This window comes from Leptodactylus fuscus, chromosome 2, assembly GCF_031893055.1.
Source record: "Leptodactylus fuscus isolate aLepFus1 chromosome 2, aLepFus1.hap2, whole genome shotgun sequence".
In the NCBI taxonomy this organism is placed as follows: domain Eukaryota; kingdom Metazoa; phylum Chordata; class Amphibia; order Anura; family Leptodactylidae; genus Leptodactylus; species Leptodactylus fuscus.
The window spans coordinates 187,308,154-187,332,045 of record NC_134266.1 but is presented as its reverse complement, the minus strand read 5'-3'; the positions used below and the strand labels follow the sequence as shown (position 1 = coordinate 187,332,045).

The 23,892-nt window shown below is 40.8% G+C and overlaps 1 protein-coding gene across 1 annotated transcript in view; it reads left to right on the top strand.

The window, feature by feature from the left end:
• POGLUT2 (protein O-glucosyltransferase 2) overlaps positions 1-23,892 on the top strand; it is a 70,916-nt gene that overhangs the window by 39,248 nt on the left and 7,776 nt on the right. Inside the window, exons 5-8 of the mRNA XM_075265343.1 lie at positions 9,177-9,346; positions 12,119-12,356; positions 20,659-20,868; positions 23,108-23,197. Of these exons, the coding sequence (XP_075121444.1) occupies positions 9,177-9,346; positions 12,119-12,356; positions 20,659-20,868; positions 23,108-23,197 (708 nt within the window). The remainder of the gene's footprint in view (positions 1-9,176; positions 9,347-12,118; positions 12,357-20,658; positions 20,869-23,107; positions 23,198-23,892) is intronic.

Here is a 23,892-nt window from a genome sequence, read left to right as displayed (position 1 = left end):
CCCTGGGAGGCATGACGTCTCCAGAAGCCTGAAGAGGATGCATAGTGACTGAAGGACACCACTTGATGACTAGAGAATGCCTAAGAGAGATGAGGCAAGATGTTTGTTATTCTTCCTCACCTCCCCTGGGCCTCCACTTGTTATACTCTGGAGTCTGAGGAGGAGACCCCAGAGTACAATAATTCAATGAAACAAACCTGTGGGGAAAATCTTACAATATTCGTTAAAGAGGACCTTTCACCACTTTTGGGCACATGCAGTGTTATATACTGCTGGAAAGCTGACAGTGCGCTGAATTCAGCGCACTGTCGGCTTTCCCGATCTGTGCCCGCTGTAAAGAGCTTACGGTGCCGGTACCGTAGTGCTCTATGGTCAGAAGGGCGTTTCTGACCATTAGCCAGAGACGTCCTTCTGCCTCGCGGCGCCTATCGCGCTGTGCTGTGGAGCGGGGAGGAACGCCTCCTCCCTCTGCTCACACAGCTCGTCCATAGATGAGCATTATCAGGAGAGGGAGGGGGCGTTCCTCCCCGCTCCACAGCACAGCGCGATTGGCGCCGCGAGGCACCGGGCACAGATCGGGAAAGCCGACAGTGAATTCAGCGCACTGTCAGCTTTCCAGCAGTATATAACACTGCATGTGCCCAAATGTGGTGAAAGGTCCTCTTTAAAACAAATCTTGTCGGGTTTGCCAGTAACTTCTAATGAAGCTTCCCCATGCATTATACTGTTTGGGACCACTGTGAAATAATATATTGTGTGGGGCCACTGTGGAGCATTGTACTGTGAGGGGTCTCTATGGAACACTGTGCTATGTGAGGCCACTGTGGAGCATTGTACTGGGAAGAGCCACTGTGGAACATTGTGCTGCTTAGGGCCACTATGGATCATTATACTGTGTGGTTTCACTGTGATGCATTATATATATCTATAATATATGGGGCCACTGCGGAACATTATATGGTGTGGAGACACTGGTGCACTTTATATTGTGTGGGGCATTATACTATGTGGGGAGCACTGGGGAACACTAATATATAGGGACCACAGAACAGTAAAAACGTTGCTGGTATGGGCCCCCAAAATTCCTGATGGTATAGGCACAATAAAATGAAGATTACAGTGGAATAAGATCAAGAATACAGGTAGGCACATTTATTTTTCAAATACTATAGATACATACGGTAGAGGGGGGGTCCCTGGCAAAATTCTCATCCAAAATCGCAGCCAGCCTTCAGAAAGTCTGGGAACCACTGCTCTAGACCACCAAAGTGCCAAAACATCCTGCTTTTATAGAGGTGGTCACTCTTACTGATGATTAACATATAAAAGGCATTTGGTTGGCAGCACCTGACTACGACTTACTGTCTTAAAGGGGCTCTATCATTGGGAAAAGTCATTTTTAACTAAACACATACTTGCATAGCATTTAGAAAGGCTATTCCACACATACCTTTTGTATGCTAATAGCCTCAGTATTTTTTGAATGAGCCAGTTTTTATTCATATGTTAATTAGCTTCCAGCCAGGAAGTTCTCATCGTGCACCCTCTCTGCTATTCTCTACTATGTGTGTGTGCAAGCAGGGAGAGGAGTCATCATCATCATCAGCAGCAGCCTGTGCTGTGCACATACATAGAGAATAGCAGAGAGGCTGCACACAGACACTTCCGGTGTGCACAGTGGAGGCTAATTAACATATGAAAAAAAACGGGCTAATTCAAAAACTACTGAGGCAATTAGCATACAAAAGGAATGTGTGGAATAGCCTTTTTAAAGGCTATGCAAGTATATGCTTAGTTAAAAATGACTTTTCCCAATGTTAGAGCCCCTTTAATGCCTATGGAAGCAGTAAGGTTGTACTCTTGACCCCCAGTGCCCCTTCCAATAAGCTGTCTGAAGTGACCATGGTGTTTGGTGTTTCAATGAACCCGGCACAGTCTTGTCCATTTGGCAGTGGCTGTGCCTTGTACTGCATCTTAGTCCCATTTTAGTTAATAGGACTGAGCTGCAACATCAGGCACATTCACTACCAAATGTATGTTGCTATGTTTGGTGAATGTGGTTGTTTTGCGTAATGGAGTACCATGGCAACATTCAGTAAGCTTATTGGTGGAGGTGCCAGGAGTCAGATATAGGGCTGGTGTCAGCACCTGGCATACGCGGGCAAGTGCCAGGGCCCCAAGATCCTGAGGGGGCCCACTCAGCAGTGGTGTAGGGTACAGAGCCCATGGCCATCTGGAAATGGCCGGGGCCCCGAACCACCTGGTTCCCTGACCACTATACATACTGCTAATGGCCCCTTTCCATAAAGATGCCAGCCCTGGAGAGGTGATTGAGCTCCTGCACCTGATATATGAATAAAAATTAACTTTTATTAAGTGCTCCTAAAAAGGTGTAGCAACATATATACATACAAAATATATAAACAAACATAAAACAAAATCATATAGGGGTAGACAATGCTACAAATACCAACTTGTCAGCCATGGAATGTACACTGGATGGCAACACTAATATCATGGTACAAAGGGCTCAACCATAGCTAAAACTGAAAGTGTCCAATAATAAAGTGTTGTAAATGAAAACAACAAATAATCAGTGTAATAACCCACAGATAGCTATGAGACTGCCCACATAAGATGATCCAAGATTAGCCTCCATACATACCAACAGTAAAGGGTCCTTTTACTGTTGGTATGTATGGAGGCTAATCTTGGATCATCCTATGTGGGCAGTCTCATAGCTATCTGTGGGTTATTACACTGATTATTTGTTGTTTTCATTTACAACACTTTATTATTGGACACTTTCAGTTTTAGCTATGGTTGAGCCCTTTGTACCATGATATTAGTGTTGCCATCCAGTGTACATTCCATGGCTGACAAGTTGGTATTTGTAGCATTGTCTACTAATATAAGATTTTATTTTATGTTTGTTTATATATTTTGTATGTATATATGTTGCTACACCTTTTTAGGAGCACTTAATAAAAGTTAATTTTTATTCATATATTTTGTGTGGCTGGTTCACTTTGTTGCTATGGTCATTTACCCACACATAATTTGTTATATTTGCCTCTATTGTTTACTCCTGCACCTGATGTAATAATGTCACTGCACCCCACGTCACTGTTGAGGCCAAATCACAGGTCCTGCAGGGACGTCTGCGGAGCAGAACCTCAGTCACAAGGAAGAGTGAGGAAGGAGCGAGGATTCCAAGTAGAGGTGAGGTAAGGTGAGACCTCAGGGTATAATATTAGCATCAGCTCTAGGGATGGGGGATCTTGGGATCATATAATAATATGTGAGTGCCACTATGAGCATATAATACTGTGTGGGGGCCACTGTGGACATATAATACTGTGTGGGGACCACTGTGGAAATATAATACTGTGTTGGGGGCCACTGGGGGCATATAATAATGTGTGGGGGTCACTGTGGCATATAATACTTTGTGGGGGTCACTGTGCAGCATATAATACTGTGTGGGGGCCACTGTGGGCATATAATACTATGTGTGGGCCACTGCGAAGTGGCCCTATTAATAGTATCAGTCCCTGTTTACACGGTGGAATCCTGCACTGATTTTGCACCTAAATCAGCAGTAGATTCTCCCTCATTCTGCCTCCTATTGAAACTAATTGGAGCAGGAAGCTGGGAAAAAAGTGTCCTTCTGGATCTTGCCACAGATTCTGCTGCTGATTTGGAGGCTCTTGGCTTGAGACTCTTCACTGATTTGACTCATTCATTTGAGCCTAATCATTGGTGGAAGCCGCAACATAATGCTGATACCCTGCACTGTGAGCCAGGGAAGAAACTAAAGAGGAATCCAAGGCAGATGTCCGCCTTAAATTCCTCTTAACTTTCCGATGTCCAAACAAGTTTTATCTACTTCTACTGGTGTGGACTGTAATACAGTCCCCATTCCATACGTCTCCCACAGCAAAAAACACCCAATTTAGATTAGGCCCACTGGAGCTCTATCGCCAAATGCCCGCACAAACCTGGAGCTGGCCCTAGTCAGACCCCTAAATATCTATTGCTGATGGCCAATTCTAAACCTATCATAGTCCCAGAAAAGCCTCTTCTATAGCTGTATATTGAGAAACTGCTCAGAATGCAGTCTTCTAATATTTTAGATGAACTCAAGCATTTCACAAACATGAAGAAACAAATTACATTTGAATGAAAGTGACGAAAATTTTAATAGATGTATATGCTTGGCTGCCAGTATTTACATTTGTGCAATAGAGTGGGTTACTAGTTGGGTTAGAATTATTCCAGAGATAGGGGCCACACGGTGGTTCAGTGGTTAGCACTGCAGCCTTGCAGCGCTGGAGTCCTGGTGTTCAAATCCCACCAAGGGCATAAAACCATCTGCAAGGAGTTTGTATGTTCTCCCCATGTTTGCATGGATTTCCATCCCATATTCCAAAAAAAAAAGACATACTGATAGGGAAAAATGTACATTGTGAGCTCTATGTGGGGCTCACAATCTACATAAAAAAAAAAAAAAAAAAAGAATTATTCCAGAGACACATATTGGAAGCATATGATTATACAACTGTATATGTCTGCAAATAAAAATGATTGTTAGACTTAGTTCTATTAAACCATGCAGTTGACTATACTTTTCAATGCAATTGGATTTACCTATCTTGCTTATATAGTGTCACATATTCTGCAGCATTCTAATCTCCCTGTCAGTATATCTTTGGAATATGGGTGGAAACCAAAGTACCTGGAGGAAATCCATCCAAACATGGGGAGAACATAGAAACTCCTTGACAATTTTGTCCTTGGGTGAATTCCAACCCAGGATCCCAGCGCTGCAAGGCAGCAGTGCTAACCACTGAGCCACTGTGCCATGCGTCATATCTTTTATTCACCTATTTGCTATGCTAGAACTACATGACATTTTCATAAAGGTTGAATTCACATGAAAAACCCATTATATGTCTATGGATTGCCCTAGTCTGTATCGGACACAGTTCTATATCGGGTACCTTCCTAATGTTACTTTGGACAAAAGCCATTTTCTAATTTTAACCCCTTAAGGACACCACCTAAAAGCACCTTAGGGACACGGCCTAATTTTTCAAATCTGACATGTATCACTTTACCTGCTAATATCTATAGCTCCAATCACTGCTGGAGGCCACCTAACCTGTCTGCACAGATAACTGGATGTATTCTCACAATGCTGCTATTGACCGATCAGACTTGATCAACCAATTGCAGTGATCACCTTTGTGTATGGGATGGGGCACAATAGGCTGGGTGAGAGGATTGTCCGCCATCATGGAGAGCAGCCATACTATTATGGTAGTTTGCTTTAAGGCCATGGTGGCTACACGTAAAACTATGGCGCATGTCGTTAATGGGTTAAACATCTCTTGCACCTTAAAATAACAAATACTGTTAAAAGACAATCTAGTAGATAAACCTGCAGTAGCTGCACTGAGGGATAGAGTATAACCATACTATCTATTTATTATCTTTACTACCAATTGTTGGTTTGTACTGATTGTATTTTCATGCTAAAACAGTTGATGGAGATTAGATAAAAATGTATGTGGAATACTAAAGAGAGATGAAAAGATATACTGCATGTTGATAAAGACAGCAGGAAAGCAACATTTTAGCTACTGCTTCTTCCGGAATTTGAGCCTCAGAGAGACTTCTACATTCTTTAGGTTTTTACATACATACAGTAGATGAGCTGAGATTATAACTGCAGCTTGTCATGGAAAAAAATGTACCATAACTTTTTCATTATTTCAAGGAAGTGATTCTAGGAAATATTCCTTATAATTTCAATCTCTCAGAGGGAAAACTAGAAGGGATATCTCAAACCCTACCTGACAGTACTTTGGTCTTGGTGGTGAAAATTTTAGAGCCTATATGTACACACACACACACAATATATATATATATATATATATATATATATATATATATATATATATTTCACACACATGAATACACTCCTCTGGCACTTTGATACACTCCTCTGGCACTTTGCTGCAGTCTCCTGTAAATTTATGATTTCAAAGTTCATTCCATGATATAACATGGAAGAATTTTCACAATAAAGTTCAATGAATCCTAGGGCTTTCACAGCATGTTGGATGACCCTTGGAGAATTATCAAATAAAGCATCTATATGTGCAAAGTAATTATGTACTTAGCAAAATCTTATTTGCAGTTACTAAAACTGTGAATGTTCTATGTTCTTTTATTATAATAATAATAATTATTTATTTATATAGCACCATTAATTCCATGGTGCTTTACATTTGAGGGTTACATACAATACGCAAAATATACAGGTAGATATAATACTGACCGACTGGCACAGTGGGGTAGAGGGCCCTGCCCGTGAGAGCTTACAATCTATGAGGGAAGGAGGTAGAGACAAAAGGAGAGGGGGAGACAGTTCAGATGGTGGTGTGGTGATTGTGTTATTGGAGATTGTAGGCCTTCCTGAATAGGTGAGTCTTCAGGGCCTTCTTGAAGCCTGTGATTGTGGGGGTCAGTCTTATGTGTCGTGGTAAGGAGTTCCAGAGTATGGGGGATGCACGGGAGAAATCTTGGAGACGGTTGTGTGAGGAGTGGATGAGAGCAGAGCGGAGTAGGAGGTCAGTGGAGGATCTGAGGTTACGTGTGGGCAGTTAGTAGGAGATTAGGTCAGAGATATATGGAGGGGACAGGTTGTGGATCGCTTTGAATGTTAACGTTAATAGCTTGAAAACAATGCACTGGGCTATAGGTAGCCAGTGGAGGGACTGGCAGAGGGGAGCAGCCGATGAAGATCAGGGGGTGAGGTGAATTAAACGAGCAGCACAGTTTAAGGTGGACTGGAGGGGGGCGAGGGTGTTTGCTCGGAGTCCATGCATAAGGGTGTTGCAGTAGTCTAAGCGGGAGATTATGAGGGCATGGACGAGCATTTTAGTAGTTTCATGGGTGAGGAAGGAGCGGATTCGGTGGATGTTTTTGAGTTGGAGGTGGCAGGAGGTGTTGAGGGTTTGAACGTGTGACTTGAATGATAGGTCGGAGTCCAGGGTTACCCCAAGGCATCGGGCCTGTGAGACAGGGGTAAGTGTGGTAAATGTTCTGGCTGTTTCATGCTATGTACACCTTCCCAAAGTAGTTGCTAATTTGCGTCTTTCGTATCTACATTGAAAAAGGAAGCAAATTACCAAAAGTTATTAATAACCTCCATTTATAATATCCTACAGTTTTGTATCCACAGCTGCTTTGCAGACTTATGCTTCTCCATGGTCACAGACAACAAACAAAGCTTTTATAGTCTGATTCAGATACCGCTAACATTTTTGGAAAAATTATAGTAATTTTCATCATTTTAACAGATGATAAAAAGTTATTAGTGTTTAATTCATTATCATTATTTTTCATAAAACTTGAAGAATAACAAACTGTAGAATATGCGCATACTTACAATTCATGTGAATGAGACTGAACCAACTTTGCCAGCTGCTACACAGTGTACAGAGTTTTATAGTTACAGTACATTGTGGCTCCTGCAAACAGCTGATCGGCAGCAGTGCTGAGATACCCTAACAATGTACTGTTGATGACCTATCCTGAGGCTATAGTCATGGAGGCATGTTAGTGGCAAGGACAACCTCACAGTGTCCAAAATGCCTGTTATCCTTCTTCCATGTCAGAGCATATGCTCATGATAGTTACTGCAGCAGTTCCATGTCTTAGAAGCTTCATGGTAGTGCCATCCCTATGCCCCAGTATTGGTAGTAACCACATGCAATCAATAGACATTCTTCTTTCATTAATGTGATTTAGTGTTCATCTTGTTACACTTCTTCAATAAGTAAAATTGCTTGAAATATAAAAATTAAAACCCAGAACAAAACTTAAAGTGTTCCGACCAAGTTTAGAAGTTATACGGAAATCAGAGTGAACTTATGGTACTCTTCCTGGGGGGTGGAGTCCAATTCAGAATAAAGCACCATGCACACCCAATGATATACACAGCAAACTAAGCTTTATTCACACAGCAACCATCATACTGATGTGTGAATAAAGATTAGCTTGCTGTGAATATCATCGGGTGTGCACAGTACCTTATTCTGAATTGAACACCTCCACGCAGGAGGAGTACCATAAGTTCACTCTGTTTTCCATATATCTTTGCCCTAAGCTAAGGACAATAAGGCTCCAGCTGCTCCAAAAGCTATCCATATGGATTATTGAACGAGCTTCCAACTCCTAAGGTGAAACGAGTATCTTCTCGGTCAGGTATTCATATACCAGTGAACAATGTAAGATTGTTCAGTGCATCTTCATCTATCGTTTTCTAAAATCAAGTTTAAAAGTTGTCACCTACCCACAGAATACCTGTGAAGGTGGGCAGACTTACTCTGAAAGTGCATCCTAATATTACTACAGTGTCATTCCTTAGAGTGGTATATATGTGAAACTATCCACAGGACATGTGGTAACTTGCTGATCTGTGATGGTCCAACCACTGGGAACTAAACCAGTTGTAGGAATGGGGTCCAGTTTTCCCTGTATGACTGCAACAGCAGGTTATGGAGGTGCATTGCCACTTCATTCAACTCTTGGCAGATAGTGAAGTACAATGCTCGGATATCTCTGGCAGTTCCATCAAAATGACTGAAGTGGAAATGTACCTGCACTACCTGCTGCTCTATTCATGAGGAAAATGAGACTTTGTTTTTGGGATTGTTAGGGGTCCAAGCAATTGGACCTCCAACCCCCATCAGCACAGTATTGATGATCCAACATAAAAAGCCCAGATTTGCAAATGCTTTTTTTGTGCAATTTTTTTTTCTAGTGTGGGAGCCCCAGGTAAACAGCCAAGGGCCAAATATAGCTTACATGACACAGGACGGGAGCCAGCGGTGTAATGTGCATGTACAGCCTCATTGTGTTATTTGTGGTTTCTTATTCTTGGAAATATAACATTAAGTTTCAGTAGATGGCAGCATTTACTACTGCATGTCCTGGGTAATATGCCTTGTGAATAAATGCGGTAGAAATGTTAGTGACTTAGAGGCTGCACATTTTTTTTCTGATTTTTCATTACTTAACAGATTTACATGACTGACTCTTTTAATATCCAATGCTATTTCTTCAGTTAACTATGAATTGATCCCAGTGTATTCATCTTACAGGTGACTGTTCCAGATATAGAATTTTTTGTAAATTTAGGGGACTGGCCATTAGAGAAGAGAAAGGAACCGCCCTATCACCCCATCTTCTCCTGGTGTGGATCTCTAGAAACAAAGGATATTGTAATGCCCACGTATGACCTGACAGACTCTGTATTAGAGACCATGGGAAGGTAAATTAGTACTTGTCTGTAGCTATTTCTTTCAGCGATAGAATGAAAGTCTTAGGGTAAGTTCACACAAAGATTTTGGTCAGGATTTTGAGGCCGTATCCACCTCAAAATCCTGACCAAAAAGAAGGCTCCCATTGAAATCAATTGGAGCCGCTCAGGTCTTTTTTTCTGGAGCCGTTTCTTCCGACTCCCGGTAAAAAGAAGCGAGGTGCTCATTCTTTAGGTCAAATCACCTCGCGATTCGGCCTGAAGACACACTTTCCTCCGGACTAAGCCCATTCATTGGGCCTAATCTGGAGTGGAGTGCGTGGATGGATGCCGGTGCAGTGCATTGGCTTTCAGTCGCGGCTACCCGGCTTTTGGTCTGGAACCTGAGGCGTCCTCCGCCTCAGGTTCCGGACCAAAAATCTCCATATGAACTTACCCTTAAAGATTTATGGAAAAGACACTCGCCTCATCAACTGCATGCGGCTGAGTTTTCAGCTGCCTGAATATGGCCAAAGACCTCACAAGTTTGCTGATGTGCATGTGGTTGCTGGAGTGTGTGGGTGTACTCTAATACAGAATTATGGTTTTGATTGGTCAAATAAGATACTTTGAAACTTTCTTTAAACCTCATTTTTGTATTAGGAAATGTCCTTATCAGCAGATATCTAATGAAGTATGGGGCAATTACATTCCTTATGGCGCCACTAAAAGAATAGTACGTAGAGCAATACCTTACTTCTTTCAGTGGAGGGGGGGGAAGACACTTTCATGATAATTGTGCATCACAACAGCATGTTTTCAGTGTAAAACTGGCAACTCGGCCATTAGGCCCCTGGCTTCGTCTAATTGCATTTGCAGGGGTGCCAATGTCTGACAGAGGGAGCCCTCTCCCTCCAAAACTACTTAGATGCTGTGGACTCTATTGACTGGATCATCAGTAGCTTAAATGCTCAGGATCTGATTTTCTCTTTATTTTCGGTGTTAAGAGCAGGTGACCAACTGTGAATGCACTGTCAAGCACGGGCATCATGTGTCGCAAAAGACCTGTGCTGGACACTGATACATACACCATAAAAAGGAATATGTATCAGAATAAAGCCCCTTAGTGACCACTGTAAAAGAGCATATTCGCACTAAGAAGTTATATAGATATATATATACATGTTATCTGATAGATCATTGTTATCAAATCGTTGGGTTCTAACACTCAAACCCCATTGATCATCTTTTCTCAGCAGCTCTTGGAGATTGGAGCAGGAAGCAGACTGCTCTTTTCTCTCTGTAGTAGCCAGACCACGTTACTGCAGGTCAGCTTCCATTTACATGTATGAGAACCAAGAAACGTAGTTTGGCCACTAAATGGAGAACAGATATGCCTGCTTCCTATTTCATTCTCAGTGTATTAGCTGCTGAGAACAGCTGATCAGTGGGGGAGCCAGGTGTTGGAATCCCAACAAGCATATATGGATAACCTATATTTAGGATGGGTCATAAATATTGGAAAGATGTGTGAAAAATGTTCGACTTCTTGAATTTGTGCTTGCCTCCAGGAAGGGGAGTACCCTGACCCTTGTCCTGCTTGTGGACTTGTCCACTGGCCATCACATTCAGGTAGTGAATGAAATAAGTGGCCGCTCATGTGACCTGCTGTCTCGATTCAGGTCTATGAAAATTACTGAAACTGCAAAGCACATTTGCTCAGCTAACTCTCAGAGCAGCCATTAACCAGGACAAAGGTCAGGGGTCATTTATCAGACATTTTCATATCTGTGAATATCCCATACATGAGGGTTTCAGTTTCAGGCCAAGAGTCCTGAAGTGTAATTTATAGTATAATATGGCTACTCCAAAGTATTAAAGGCAACTGAAAGCTTTAAAGAAAAAAGATACTTGCCCAGCATTTATAAAACATCCCTGTAGAGTGGTGCGGAGCAGTGTTTTCCATTTTATGGCCTTTCTATTCATACTATATGTTTTGTCTTCAGTAGTTAAGCATATATTTTCCTGTGCTCATTAAATCCTAACAAGCATTCTTTTGTTTTATTCCCTTTTAGGAGTAAATTATTCCGAATGTATCAGGCAATAAAACATTGTGATAAAGCATTTATTGTTATGTAGAGACTGACTAATGTGAACAGATTTTCTGTTGCCATCTGTATCTTTTATTATGTTTTTATTTCAGTGCTTACATTAAACACCAATGAATGAAACAATTTTGCTAGAATAAGCCATGTAATGACTGTATTGGATTGTATATGCTTACCCAATTGTTTATAATAGTATTTTGTACATCCAGGCTAGAGATTATTATAATATACAATATACATGAGTATCAGATGTGGAAGGGAACCAGTTCTAACACCATAGCATGCTAGCATGATATGGCTGCTATAATCTCTATGATGCTGTTACCGTAGCTGGCGTCAGTAAACTATAGTGGGTAAGCTCCATTCTTATCATGTCTTACCTATATACTGTGTACTGTATCTATGGAGCTTCATTCAACCAGTGCAAACCTCTTTATACATCATATTTTTAAGTATTTTTTTTAACATTGGTGTGTACAGACAATGTACGCTAGTATATGCTTAAACAATGTAGCATTGTGTAGCATTGTAGCAAAATTGTAGCATCGTGTCACATAAATGTGAATTCAATCCAACCAAATCACTGATTTTGTGAGTGAAGTCATTCACCAGCTTACATACTAGAATACAATGGCTGAATTGATTAACAGATTTCAACTTTCTTACAGTAAATTTCAAATGGTCCATTTACTCATAGGGTCAGCCTTGATATGATGTCTGTTCAGGCAAACACTGGCCCAGAATGGGAAGAGAAGAATACCACAGCCTTTTGGAGAGGCCGAGACAGCTGCAAAGAGAGACTTGAACTAGTAAAACTCAGCAGGAAACATCCTGACATGATAGATGCTGCTTTTACACACTTCTTTTTCTTCAAACATGATGAAAACCTCTATGGGCCAATTGTGCAACCAATTCCATTTTTTGATTTCTTTAAGGTAAGTACCATTAAGTAAGTATCACTGGAGTGAAGAAACATTCTCATTTTGCTTTTCCATTTCCCCAATTAAAAGGTCTTGTTCCAGGGAAACAACCCCGGTCGCCATTATTTATATACCATATTAGGGCACATAGTGTCATGTAAGGAGCCACCTACCCACTCTTTGTGATAGAATAGATAGCAAATTGGAGAACAGAAATTTATCTAAATAACCAGAATCTAATCCCACCTTACTCCTGTTGCATCCAACACCTGTGATTTTTGTTGTACGGCAAATACACATTTACCCTAACTATAATTTTCTGTACAATTCAGGTGATTGGTATAATTTTCTAGACTATACTGTCCTCTAATATGATAAGTCTTAGGGTGGGTTCACACCTGTGCCCGGTCTCCGCTTTGTGGGTTTCCGTCTTCTGCCGACAGGAGACAGAAACCCGGCAGACAGTGTCCGCCCGTGAGCGTTTTGTGGTCTCTGTGGTGAAACTGTTTTTTTTTAAACCGGACACAAAATCCTGCATGACCAACTTTGTGTCTGGCTAAAAAGAAAACGGTTTCGCCGCGGAGACCAGAAGACGCTCATGGGCCGACACTTTGCAAACCTATATAAATGAATGGGTTTGAAAAGTGACTACCAGTTTCCGTGTCCTGTCCACTTTCTCGGGTAGAAGACGGAAACCTGAAAGCGGAGACCAGGGCGCAGATGTAAACCCGCCCTTAAAGGGGTATTTCCACCTCAGATACACACAGGATATGCCATAAATGTCTTCAAAATGTGGATCTCACATCTGGGACCTGCATCTATATCAAGAATGGGGGTCAGGGTTACTATGAAAGCATCATAAACTGCTGAGTAAGCATGCTTGACTGTATTTAAAACTCCAATAGAAGTCAGTAGAGAGAGTCCTGCATCAATGGCCAAATCTCTATTCCCATCATCTGTGCAACAGGTCTCTGAACTCTGTTCTTGAGAAGGATGACTATCTCAGAGGTGGGGTCCGAGACACCACCCTGATATTTATAATAACTATAATTTATTAAGGAAGAATTTTCACTTTTTATAAACTCTGCATTTGCTGTTACTTCATTTTAGGAATGTTGGTACCTAATTTGTGTAAAAGTAAAATGTATACACTTCCTATCTAGAGATCTATCTGCATGTTCTGAAGTTGATGGTATCATCTTTACAGTGTGCAATGATAATAAAATATAGATGTATAATACGATAAAGTAAGCAGTTTGTTATAAAAGACAATGTTATCTGTGTTATCTTAATGGATATGTAATATAATAATTATCTGGTGTACAACTCGTGATATGTGAAAGGAAACTGCCTCATAGTGTGGTGTGATGCTACGTGTTGCACTTGCACAATGAAGACTTTGGTCTGTAGTGCTCTTAAACCCACATGCAAATACTTTCATTAGACTTACAGAAAGGTACCACTTTATGAAAACTATCCAAAAAAATGACTTTGTCGCCCAAAGCAGCCAATCCCAGCACAGTTTTTTTTCTTTTCAAAGAAGAATACAAAGTAAAAGTTGTGGTGTTGTAGATTGCTATAAGCAGCTTTACTTTTAGACAATTTCCTAAATGTCCCCCATATGTCCTAGTAACTGGTTTAAATTACTTTCAGTATCATGGCATGTAATGGGTCATTTGGGTGCTCAGAAAGAAGCTCACGCCTGTAGAAAAAGGTTCTGGCGCTCAATTTGGAATTTTGCTAATATCCTAAAACTATCTATATTATCTATGCTAAAACTATCCAAAAAAATGACTTTGTTGCCCAAAGCAGCCAATCCCAGCACAGTTTTTTTTCTTTTCAAAGAAGAATACAAAGTAAAAGTTGTGGTGTTGTAAATTGCTATAAGCAGCTTTACTTTTAGACAATTTCCTAAATGTCCCCCATATGTCCTAGTAACTGGTTTAAATTACTTTCAGTATCATGGCATGTAATGGGTCATTTGGGTGCTCAGAAAGAAGCTCATGCCTGTAGAAAAAGGTTCTGGCGCTCAATTTGGAATTTTGCTAATATTTGCAGATTTATTGAAGTGCAATCCAAATAACAATAAACATGTAACGTTTCTGTCCAGGCCGGACCTTCATCAGACAATTAAATTGCTGTAGAAATACGAAGAGAAGCAAAAGCAACGTAGGAAAAGCGGTATTCCAAATTCTGTAATATCACTTTCCCCACTACGTTCTTTCTTATCTTCAGATTGCCAAAGCAATACGGCTGTCTGCTGAAGGTCCAGCCAGGATCGCATTGGATCTGGATTGCACTTCAGTAAATCACTGCTGGAATTTTTTTCTACTACTAACCAGATTAAATATAAGCACTCTACAAACACTCAAGGAATGCTTTTTAGATCTGCACCTGAGAGAATCACATGATTCTTCATATATCATAATAGTACAGTGAGGTGACATTCATGCCAATACATGAGTGATATAGAACAGATAAGACTGGAGACCTACTTAAACTGGTGTTGTGACCTTATTAAAATATAGCTGTTTCTTTTTTACAATGGAGACAACTGAGGCAAGCCAATATTTATGAGACTATACTGTATAAACTGACGTAAGTGTCAGCCCTATGTCGTGCAGTAAGTGAACAGTTTCATTGGCAGCCACGTTGTTTTATGAACTTGCGGAATGTTTCATTGTAAAGACACAGAATATTCTTGGTATCCAACAAAAGTCATCAAATATGTTTTTTACGTTAATAACTTAAGCTAGAATATCAAATAATAAAGTGATGGTATAATCATTTTTTATTAAAATATTAATATTGTAATATAGATTATGCTGCAATATTAAACCCGCAATTGGTAACAATTTTTATTGCTCAGCCCATTAGTACTGGGCATATAGATGTCTGACAACGTTCACTTTTCTTATACCCCTACCCATTACCAGACATCACTCTGCCCAGTACTCATTGTTAGCGGAGTGAAGCTTTAAATATACAATTAGAAAAAAAGAGTCTGCTTTCGTCCAGTGTTAGTCTAGTCTGTTCAGATATACAGCAGAGTTACAGAAATAAACTAGCACAGTGTCCATAGTTGTTATTCGTACATCAGATACAAAAATGTCTGATGTTAGAATTGCAGTGTCCCCAGAAACCTGTTTACATGTAAGGGTTTATTTTCCAGAATCTACTATGTAAATATCATAGTTCACTGTAGCACAATACTTGCAAATAAGGTGGTGCAGTGTGTAAAGTTGGTGCTTGCTTCTTCTGTATATCCAGTGCAGAAAGATGTGATGCTTGAAATGCAGTTTCACAGAGAAAATAACTTCTGTATAAAGGGTATATTCACATGTAGATTTGTTGTAGAAATCATTTCCATTTCAATATTTACTTGTTTATTCTGGTACTGGATTCACATCCGCAGTGTTCATAAAAACAGATCAGTTAAGTGACTGGCACCGACATCCATAATAGGATGCGTCAGGTATCTGTTAATGGTGTCTCTATGTTTTCAGCCAGTTGAAAAAATCTTCCATGCAGGAGTTTTTTTTCTGGGATTTTTGACAGAATGTGTATCAGAGGTTCCTGATAAATCTTCTGATGCAGATGTGAACCTAGTATACCAATGAATCCCTGTTAGCAAGACAATGTTATTAAACTTTCACCTTTTAATATTGCATGTGCTATAAAATCACCAGTATCCACCATACCAAACGGAAAATAATTTTTTAAAACAGTCCCCACCTCACTGGTCCATTTCTTTTCACTTCCACATTAGTGTATTTTTTATTCAAGACACCCATATTTATTTGGAGCGTTATATCTGATACCACTAGCACTTATGAAGCTGTGTATAATCTAACTGTGGACTGACCACTTAAAAAATCAAGTAATATCCCACCTGACATGTTTCATAATACGCCTGCTTCATCAGGGTTCCTGAAGCTATGGCCAGATGATGTTGGGAGAAGTCTAGCAAGGAGTTAAATATTTAACCCTTAAGTACTATCATGGTGTCGATCATACACCACTATCATACACTTATCATTATGATAGACAACATGATGGTATGTAAGGGTTAAAATGGCATCTACAGTACAGAGTACAATAAGTCTAATACTGTAGCTCTGGCAAAGTCCATATATTGAGCTATGCCGTAGAAGTTTGGTTTTATAGAAAAATTCTTTAAGACCTATTAAATGCCGGAGAAAAGAGTTCTTGGTCAGTGGAGATCAAAATGTGACTTGGTGCAAAGTATGACATCTATAGAGAAATGATGTTGCTGTGCTGTCGTGTATCTCGTACATGTTGTTAGAGGATACAATCAAAAATAAACCAAAAAGGATAAGCTTGTTAGTGCAGACGTCTCCTTGAGAAACCTACTTTTGTCTCCGTGGTGAGATCTGAAAAGTTCTGGGGTCAATGACCTTTTTATAAGCATTTAAAGACAAACTCCAGAATAATGACTAAACAAAACTTGTTTTCTGTTCCCCAAGCCATAAATCTAAATTGGTTCTTGGAAAATAAAAGAATCATTTACCCTTCCTTGAAGCAACACATAATTCCATTTTATGTTGTCAAAGCAGAGTTTGCTGACGTTTATAGATCAATATCGTTCTCTTCAGCTGAAATGCTCTAAGCTGTGTCATAATAGAGGAGATCAGTATGGGGAATATCTGCCTAGTCTGTGCTCGTAGATCATTTTATCTGTCAGCGTATCTGTGGCAACTCAAGTCACTAAGGCTGATGTGGTGTCTAAACTGCTCCACGTTTTATGGGTAGCATATATTGAGGATCTTTTGTAACATTGAATGGGATGTTATTACCACTGCCATGTCTGCAGCTCTCCAGTTCATCAGTGCTGCAATCAGGGTGCTGGCAAATTAACTATATAAAATCCAATTCAGCTGCAATTAGGCGGAACTCATTTCTATGTTGATTAAATTACCATCTGAACATTGTTGTCCTTAGGATGCATGCTGTTTACTCGCGATGCTTCCCAGAGTTACAGGTACTTCAAGCCGAGATGCCAAACTCGGGAAGCATTTAGCAGCCCTGCTTATGTAAATGTCACCAAGGTTGGTCTATAAAAAGGATTGTCCCCATTTCCAATCTAATTTGTGCACAGGGAGTGCTCAGTCCTCTCACTTATGCACATTCAAACTTTTTCAACTTTGTTATTAGATATACAAGTCAATGAAAGTAAACTTTCTGAACACTAAACGCATACAGTATCTCACAAGTGTGTACAACCCGCACATTTTTGTAATGATTTCATTATATATTTTCATGGGACAACACTGAAGATTTGACATTGTGCTATAATCTAAAATAGTCAGTACAGCTTGTATAACATTTGAAATTTGGTGTGCCATTAAAATCACTGAACACACATCCATTAATGCCTAAACCCCAGCAATAAAAGGGAGGACACCCTTAAAGGGATTCTACCATTAAACTACCTTTTTTTCTAATGAACACGTCGGAATAGCCTTAAGAAAGGCTATTCGTCTCCTACCTTTAGACGTGGTCTCCGCCGTTCCGTTCCGTAGAAATACCGGTTTTAACCGGTATGCAAATGAGCTCTCCGCAGCAATAAGGGCAGGCCCCAGCGCTGAAACACCGATGAGCGCGTCCCCATTGCTGCCTGAGAGCTCTTTCCTGCACCGCCTCCTTCTTCTGCAGCAACTCCGCCTCTTCTGGCTTCTCTTGCTCTTGTAGTTCTATACAGGAGCATAGAGAGGCCACCCCAAAATGGCCGCCAGCCAGCTCCTGTATTGAACTGCAAGAGCGACTACCCCAAAAACGGCCGCCAGCCGGCTCCTGTATTGAACTGCAAGAGCGGCTACCCAAAAATGGCCGCCGGCCGGGTCCTGTATTGAACCGTATTGGCCGGCGGCCATTTTGGGGTAGCCGCTCTTGCAGTTCAATACAGGAGCCGGCCGGCGGCCATTTTTGAGTGGCCTCTCTATGCTCCTTTATAGAACTACAAGAGCAAGAGAAGCCAGAAGAGGCGGAGTTGCTGCAGAAGAAGGAGGCGGCGCAGGAAAGAGCTCTCGGGCAGCAATGGGGATGCGCTCATTGGCTTTTCAGCGCTGGGGCCCGCCCTCATTGCTGCGGAGAGCTCATTTGCATACTGGTTAAAACCGGTATTTCTATGGAACGGCGCGGCGGAAACCACGTCTAAAGGTAGGAGACGAATAGCTTTTTTTAAGGCTATTCCGAGGTGGTAATTAGAAAAAAAAGTAGTTTAATGGTAGAATCCCTTTAAGTGAAAATGGACAAATTGTGCCCCAAGTGTGACCACCATTATTTTTTACAGCACTGCTTTAACCCTCTTTGGCATGGAGTTCACAAGAGCGTCACAGTTTGCCACTGTAATCCTCTTCCATGATGAGATGGTGAATGTTAGAGACCTTGCGCTCCTCAACCTTTGAGGAAGCCCCAGAGATGCTCAATAAGGTTTAGGTCTGGACACTTGCTTGGCCAGTTCAGCACCTTTTCTCACCTTTTCTCTCAGTCTCTTTAGCAAGGCAGTGATTGTCTTGGAGGTGTGTTTGGGGTCCTTATCATGTTGAAATACTATCCTGTGGTCCAGTTCCAAAAGGGATAGAAACATGCTCTGCTTCAGTATGTCACAGTACATGTTAGCATTCATGGTTCCCTCCATGAGCTGTAGCTTCCCACAGCCAGCAGTACTTATACAGCCCTAAACCATGGCACTCCCAGCATCATGCTTGACTGAAGGTAAGACACACTTGTATTTGTACTCCTCATCTGGTTGCCACCATACACCATTTGAACCAAATAAGTTTATCTTGGTCTCATCAGACCACAGGACATGGTTCTAGTGATCCATGCCCTTAGTCTACTTGTCTTCAGCAAACTGTTTATGGACTTTCTTGTGCATCATCTTCAGAAGAGGCTTCCTTCTTTAGCTATGCAGACCAATTTGATGCAGTGTGTGGCATATGGTCTGAGCACTGTCAGACTGACACCCCCACCCCTTTAACCTCTACAACAATGATGGCAGAAATGTTACGTTAATTTTGCAAAAACAACCTCTGTATATGACGTGGAGCTCAACTTTTTGTTCCTTTTCATCGCTTCCGAAATGGAACGTCACCAAAACTCTTCCCCTCCCCCTGCAATACTTACCAAGCTTTGCTGTGTATGGGGACTGAGTCCTTCCCCTCTTCCTGTCTTCTGGTAATGGGCGGAATAGATGGGGGAGGATATGAGGGGCTAGTAATGGTCGGTATCGCTAGTCATTGTGAGTGGGAGGGGCTAGGCTTAGCAAGACAGATGGAGAGTTTTGTAAAGGAGTGTGAGAGGAGGGGAGGGCTGGGTGAGAGGGAGTTAGTGCAGCAGCTTACACAGGAAGTAGCACAGCCAGAAGGTCTGTAACAAACACAAAGGATGCAGCAGCAACCAGAGACACTCAGAAATAACTCCAATAACTGCTAAAGGTATATGGGTGTACTTATTAACCCATCACTAGCACTAACAGACCTTTATTTAAAAAAAAAAAAAAGATTTCCTGCCCGGAAAACCCCAGTGTTGGGAAAGGAGGATTTCATTGCACTTTTGTAGTGAGATATACAATATGGATAAGTAAGCTCAGTGGGTGACAATATTTTGCAAAGCCCTTTTATATGAAATAATCTTGTTGTAGTGGGAATACTATCTAAGTAGTGTTCTTTTGTTTAATATACCGTAATATTAGGTTCATAAAATGTTATTATTAGAGAGAAACGTGCAATGTTGAAATTATGTCTGTAATATTTGCTGGCACACCCTGTGGTATTTTTATGCAAGCCCTACCCTTTAAAGAATGTAATGTAACTGCAATAAAGCTCTTTGCTACATACCATATGACAGGCTTCTGACCTTCATCTTTTGTTTTAATGTATTTGTTAAGTCCTCAGGGGAAAGCTGCTTTTGAAGAAATTCTTCCTTTTAGAAGAAGGGAGGCTGAATGGGGGATCCCCATCTATTATATCCATATGTTACAGTAGGGCCTATGGAAAGGGGTTATCTCGGGCACATAATGTCCCCCTATTATAAATAGCTTGGTATATGTATTCCTTATTACAAACAGGAATGATAGTAGAGTGGAGAAGTGCAAGGTTTCTTTTCTTCAATCCATTACCTAGGTTTCATAACAAAAATTAAGAGAATAGTGCATTATACTGCAGATGTGAACACACCCCTACACAATGTAATGTACATTAGGCTTAATGTGCAGTGAATGTCTTATTGAATGAGAAGGTGAAATGTTTGCCGGTACTACATATTGCTTTCTTTTCTATCTTCCTTTCTTCAGTACAAATATCAGATACTTGTTGATGGGACAGTGGCAGCATACAGAATGCCATACCTCCTTGTTGGGAATAGTGTAATACTTAAGCAAGACTCCATTTACTATGAACACTTTTATAATGAGCTCCAGCCCTGGAAGCATTATGTGCCTTTCAAGAAAGACCTTAGTGATTTGCTTGAAAAAATCCAGTGGGTTAAAGATCATGATGAAGAGGTAAGTTTAATATGAATATGAATGATGATATGATTGAGTATTTTTGCATGTATATTATTGAGATTTTGCATAGCTATGTTATGTGGTCGGTTGTAAATGTATCATCAGGATAGAGGCGTGATATTCATTTACTAATTATTCTTTGTAGCAAACCTATAGATACAGAAAGCAAAACAAGGTAAAGGTTTATTTTTTGTTGTAGGATTATTACCCAAACTTATTCAGTTACCCAGTCATTATTAAGAGGGTTTCCCTATAATGGTACCAATCCTTTATCCACATTCCTCTAGAAGTGAATGGGACAGCAGTTACAAACACCCACCACCTCTTAATTCACATGTAACGCTCTGGGCCCTGTATTCTCATGGCTGCTGGTGTCCCCCAGTGGGCAGACCCACAGTGATCAGAAACCTATACTTTATCTTTTGGATAGAGGATATGTCTGTAATGAGAAAACCCCTTTAATGTACTCCCAAGATTCTGCAATGACAGATTTAGTCCTTTGGCCGGAATAAGAAATGGAAATTGTTTCCTTAAAGATGCTCCTCTTACTGTTTTGGAACTTTCTTCTATCAGTTCATTACAGACCACCAATTAATTTCATTGGGTTCTGTTACAGTGAGACTTGTTGGATCCTCCTGATCACAGGACTAGCTGGACTAAACAACTTGACTAAAGCTGGCCGTACACTTTCAATAGCTGTCAACCAAACACTTGTTCAGCCAAAAACTATCCCTCTGAACTCCCCTATACACACGTACAATTGACTTGGCTGTGTGTGTGTATTCTCGGTGGGTAGAGGGGCATAAGTCACTGCGAGACAAATCTGATGGTGACCTATCTCAAGTGAGGACGATCAATTGGATGTGTTGAAAAATACTTTTTCCCAATATCATGTGGCAGGGGAAAGTCAGGCACCATGAGATGATCTGTTAATCCCACCAATTTGATGGGTTCAGCTGACATTGAAGTAATGTGTATGGCCAGTTTTACCCTTTCACTGCCACCTAAAATAAATGCTGTATATTGCTTCTGGTCCATGTAGCTCAGATCCTTCCTCTTTTGAAAAATTACACTTGGCACATGCTGTGCCTTGTCTCCTTACCAAAAGAAAGCATCTTGAACAACCCAGCAGTATATATTTTTCCTGATACCATTATTAATAAGACAGACATTCATGGTTTAAAGGGGTTGTCCCACGTCGCATACTTACCCGTCTTCGTTCCTCTAAAATCTTCTGTCTTCCGGCTTTGTCTTGTCATTGGTGGGCGGGGTCATACACCAGTCTACCCTTCACAATGCGAATACAGACCCGACACCCTGCGGGTCTGTATTAGCATTGTGAAGGCTAGACTGGTGTATGAGCTTGCACGCAGGGCCGGCGGCATCTCGCCGTTTGGCTTTGCATATGTGACCCCGGAGCGGAACAGCATCGCTTCTGCCGCTGCTGTCTTCATGCAGGGCAGAAGCATAGCGATGTGCCTGTGCCGGCGTCTAACAGTCCCCAGCATCCGCCTATTACAGCGGATGCCGGGGACAGTTAGATGCCGGCACAGGTGAAGCCAGCAACATCGCTATGTGCCTGCCCTGCATGAAGACAGCAGCGGCAGAAGCGATGCTGTTATTCCGCTCCTCCGCTCCCCCCACCCCGGAATAGCAGCATCGCTTCTGCCGCTGCTGTCTTCATGCAGGGCAGAAGCATAGCGATGTTGCTGGCTTCACCTGTCCCCCAAAGGGTAAACTACCCCCCCCCCTCCAGGCTCGCTCCCGTGTACTTAGCCCCTCCTCCCTTCCCCCTGAGAGCAGGCAGACACATCACTTGACTCAGGTCAGGGCTGTGGCCACAAAAAAATGAATAAAGTGAGATAGTGGCCAAACAAAGCAGTTTTGCTGAAGCATTGTATTTAGGAAAAGTCTTACATTCACATTTACAAGCATTATAGATAGGATCCTTGTGACGGGACAACCCCTTTAATGTATATTTCCTTCTCCAGTTATCTGCATATGCATGAATGGCATTTGTATAATCTCTAACCCAAGTGGTCTAATAGTAATGCAGATTAGAATGAAGTAGAAGTGATTTGCATTATATGCAATTTTACTAGTAGTTGCATTATTGCAGGTTTACTTTTTAATGAATACATTTTATTCATACTTGGATATTTTATACACTTGTATTAACATCTGTCAATGTGTATTCATATTTTATTTATTTCTTCAATCATCAATTTGTTTCTAGGCTAAAAAAATTGCGGAGGCAGGACAAGAGTTTGCAAGAAACAATTTAATGGGTGATCATGTTTTCTGCTACTATTTTAAACTTTTCCAAGTAAGTTGTATCTCTGTTTTGCAACTGCAACTATACACCTAAATTTGATACAATTATGTGGGAATGAATTTATTATGTTGTGATGGGTCTAATGCAAAGTACTGTGGTTTCAGAGTCACGTGGCACAGAGAGATTCTTATTTTCAATATAAAATGCCTTGTTTCATAAAGTGTGCATTGTATTACTGACCTGATGGTAAAAGTGGGCTATCAAAATACCTTCTTCATATCAACTTTTTTAAATGAGGTAATTTATTAAATTTTACACATAATGACCTCTGGTTTGACCACTTTATCAAGGAGATTTTAAAAAGGAGCGGACACTTCAACATTAATGGCAAAAACATCAGTTCTCAGAAGTCAGAATTTCTGTGGCCCCTGGCTCCATGAGCCACCATCAATGAGTCATGAACAAGAAAAAAATCCATATTTCCTTTGCAAGACATAGTAAAGGCAAGCAAAAGGTCAGCAGTACAACCCCAATTCCAAAAAAATTGTAACAATGTAAAATGTAAAAAAAAAAAATTTGCAACGATTTGGAAATTTCATATAACCATATTCACAGTTATGAATCTATTTTTTCACAATAGAACACATAAGAAGTTTAAAGTTACACATTTTTCCTATTCATGTGGAAAAAAATTAGCTCATTTAGAAATTGTTGGTAGCAACATATCTCCAAAAAGTTCGGACAAG